The following is a 3,105-nucleotide window of genomic DNA, read 5'->3' on the forward strand; positions in this document are numbered from 1 at the left end:
CAGTATCTGCACTATAAGCGGCTACCACGGGAAAAACATGTCAGGAGGCACCTGCAGAATGTGCAGACTGTTCTTGATGCAAATGGAAACTTAAACTTAGTCATGCTTCTTTTAAGAATTTTAATGGTCCTTTGTAATGACAGAGATGATTGGAGCACAGCTCAGATGTGTCAAAATTCGCGCCTCAGATTTCCTCCAGATATTGCAGTGCACTATTATTAAAACAATCCTTTATACTGAATACATTTCCACATTTAGTTTTTGTATTTCCTGAACCATTTTGGAAACAATGGTTTACATAATAGAATGCGCTTCAACGGAATTATATTAATATGAACCAAGTTTCATGAAATCAGGTTAATAACTTCTCCCTGGTATTACCATAGTTGTTCGTTAGAATCAGTATTATAATTAGTGGTACAAAAGCGCAGCTCTGAATGAAGCTGTGTTCTCTAAGATTTTGTACATACTACTTTTTACACATATTTAATTGTTATTCATAAGCAGGTAAAACGAGCCACTCCCACTTTATTCAGATCAAGCCATTATTGAGCTCATATTCTAAATATGCATGATGAACCGGCTACGCTTTTCTCTTGTTTATTATTCTCTTTCAAGCATGGAGATATCTCGAGATCCAGAATGTATGTTTAAAGAATATAACGGGGTACTCGTTTTCAGAAATAACTTGTAACTCTTGTGCATGGTTTCATGAGGGTTATAGATATTTTAAAATGGGATATATTTTAATATGTGATGAATTGTGAATAGAGCACTCGATGAAATTTTTCATCAAAAAGATCATTTATTTATGAAATACAGAAAAATAAATTATTTATAATTTTTATATAAATATATTTTCTTCTTTACACACGAAATTTTTAGTTAAATAAATGTATATATTATACAAAATCAGACATTTAAATACATATATACTCATTATCTTTGATTCTACAACAAAGGATGATTGCCATTCTCTCTGTCACTCATACAGTCAATACACTCATTCTGTTACCAGCATATATAAACATTTGTACACCCATACAATTAAGTTATTCAGTTATAAACATTTGTTTTTTAAATACATAGTTTTTACATAAAATCAAAGGGTGGTTCGTTCTCAATGTTGTTTAAGGATTTCAAATGTAATTTTCTCGGGTCTTCTGGAGTCCACACTTTGGCGTTCCGGATGATATTCTGCTCTTTGAGCTGTTTCTCATCAGTCCAGGACAGAGAGTGACCGGCAAGTGGAGGCAGCCCATAGTCCGGGTCACTTGGAGATGGAGACCCTAAAATAGAGGTAGAATTTACACATACATTAGATTTTCATTTGAAGTCAAACCTCTTATAATACAACACCCACATCAATCATAATAATAACAATAATAAATTGCTGCTAGTAGTACACTATAACAGCTTCAAATCAACTTACTTGTTCCCCTGTGACAGATAATAACTTTCTTAGGCTGGTTTGACGCGTCACCGTTGGGATGTCTGATCGGTATATCAGAATGCACAAGCTCTGCGAGGAAGTTTATGTATCCTATTGCTAAGCGTAGAGTATCCACTTTCGAAAGCCTCTTTTCGTACGGCAGAGTGGGAATGTGAGATCGTAGTCCTTCAAAGGCATCATTGATTGACTGCATCCGTCGGCGCTCTCGCACATTAGCTGCCTGCCGCAACTGTTGCATCTCGACTTCGGATCTCATGCGTCTTCGCCTCTTCATTAGGAGTCCCTCGCCCCTTATTTGGGGGGACATCTCGGAAGTGCTGTCAGCGCAGCCATAGGAGAAGGTGGATGAAGAAGAAGAGAAAGAAAAGTTGCCAACATCACAGTACTCCCCGTCGTGCAGTATCCTGTTGTCAGTGTAGTAATCTTGTATTTGGCTGGTGAGAAAGTCTACATCGTCTTCCAGAAAATCGTCCGTGTCCAAATTGTCGCGTGAGGACTGATCTGTAAAAAAATCGTCTTCGTCGAAGTAAGGGGAGGAGAAGGAGTCCAATCCCGTGAACTGATCTAACGTAGTGTCCATTTTTGTAGTTGTCTTCCTGTTGCCCAGTAACAACAATTGCTTGCTCCTTGCTCTGTCTCTGGATGTTTAAGTCTTGCTTCGGCTGAAGGCTGGCACGCGAGGACTCTTATAACTACATCCATAGTCGCGTGCCATTAACCAAAAGAGCCAGCCAATCAGAGCCAAGTTTCCACTTCGTTCTAAGTGGCTATTGTACACCTAGAGATAACGCAGCTCAGTACGGAGCCCGATCTCCGGAATGAGATGTGAATAGAGACTGAAGGTTAAATGGGCAATAAAACAATCAGGTTGCACGTGGCTTCTTAGTTTTATGCGTAAATTATTCAGTAAAAGCAATGAACTCTGTACGGCAGACTCTGCTTCAGTTAACGTCCTTCATGAGGCTGACATGTAAATTAAAATGAGAAAAATACATAAAAAGCTTTTTATGTTTCTGCGCAGCCTAGATTTAAAAACTGGATCATTAATACATATGATTGTGGATCGTAATTTAGACTACAGAAGCAGGTTATTGTTGATGTGCACTGGGGTCTTTACCGTAAAGATGTTGATCTACATGTCGGTGATTCAATGCAATGATAAAGTGTATATCGTGTTTTTATTTTTGCACACTTCAGTCGTTTTTGTGCCATGGACCTTTTGTCATGTTTTGTTTTCGAAGTTATTGTTTAGGTATGAGTTTTGTTGTGTATCCTCATCCACTTGTGGTGTTATCTGTATCCAATTTCTTTGCACTGTTCTTTGTTGCGTTGTCCTTCCGGCACAATTCATTTCTGGCTCTCATAACATTATGTGACCTTGGTTTTCATATTCTAAACCATTTCCATAGACCGACACCTTGTTCAATTAAGGCATTGGGGAACTATTGCTGCATTGCAGTATTATATTGTGCATATGATCGTAGCCTAATGCTTATTGTAACAATCACAGTATGTTCATGTGTAAATCAAATGCAGCAGATGAAGTAAAAGCAGAAATGTGATGCAGAAGGGTACTAGTAGGCCTAATTGATTTGCTCTCCATTATACTTAAGTAGCCTATATTGCTATACTGAATGATTTAAATACAGTAA

General features: G+C 37.8%; 1 protein-coding gene across 1 annotated transcript; it reads right to left on the reverse strand.

The window, feature by feature from the left end:
- Positions 1-876: 876 nt before the first annotated feature.
- ptf1a (pancreas associated transcription factor 1a) lies at positions 877-2,096 on the reverse strand. Its single transcript, XM_035430236.1, has 2 exons — positions 1,433-2,096; positions 877-1,289 (listed from the first exon to the last, which is right to left on the reverse strand). Exons 1-2 carry the CDS (start codon positions 2,031-2,033, stop codon positions 1,093-1,095), a joined length of 798 nt encoding a protein of 265 aa, XP_035286127.1. The 5' UTR covers positions 2,034-2,096; the 3' UTR covers positions 877-1,092.
- Positions 2,097-3,105: the final 1,009 nt, after the last annotated feature.

This window comes from Anguilla anguilla, chromosome 8, assembly GCF_013347855.1.
Source record: "Anguilla anguilla isolate fAngAng1 chromosome 8, fAngAng1.pri, whole genome shotgun sequence".
Taxonomy (NCBI): domain Eukaryota; kingdom Metazoa; phylum Chordata; class Actinopteri; order Anguilliformes; family Anguillidae; genus Anguilla; species Anguilla anguilla.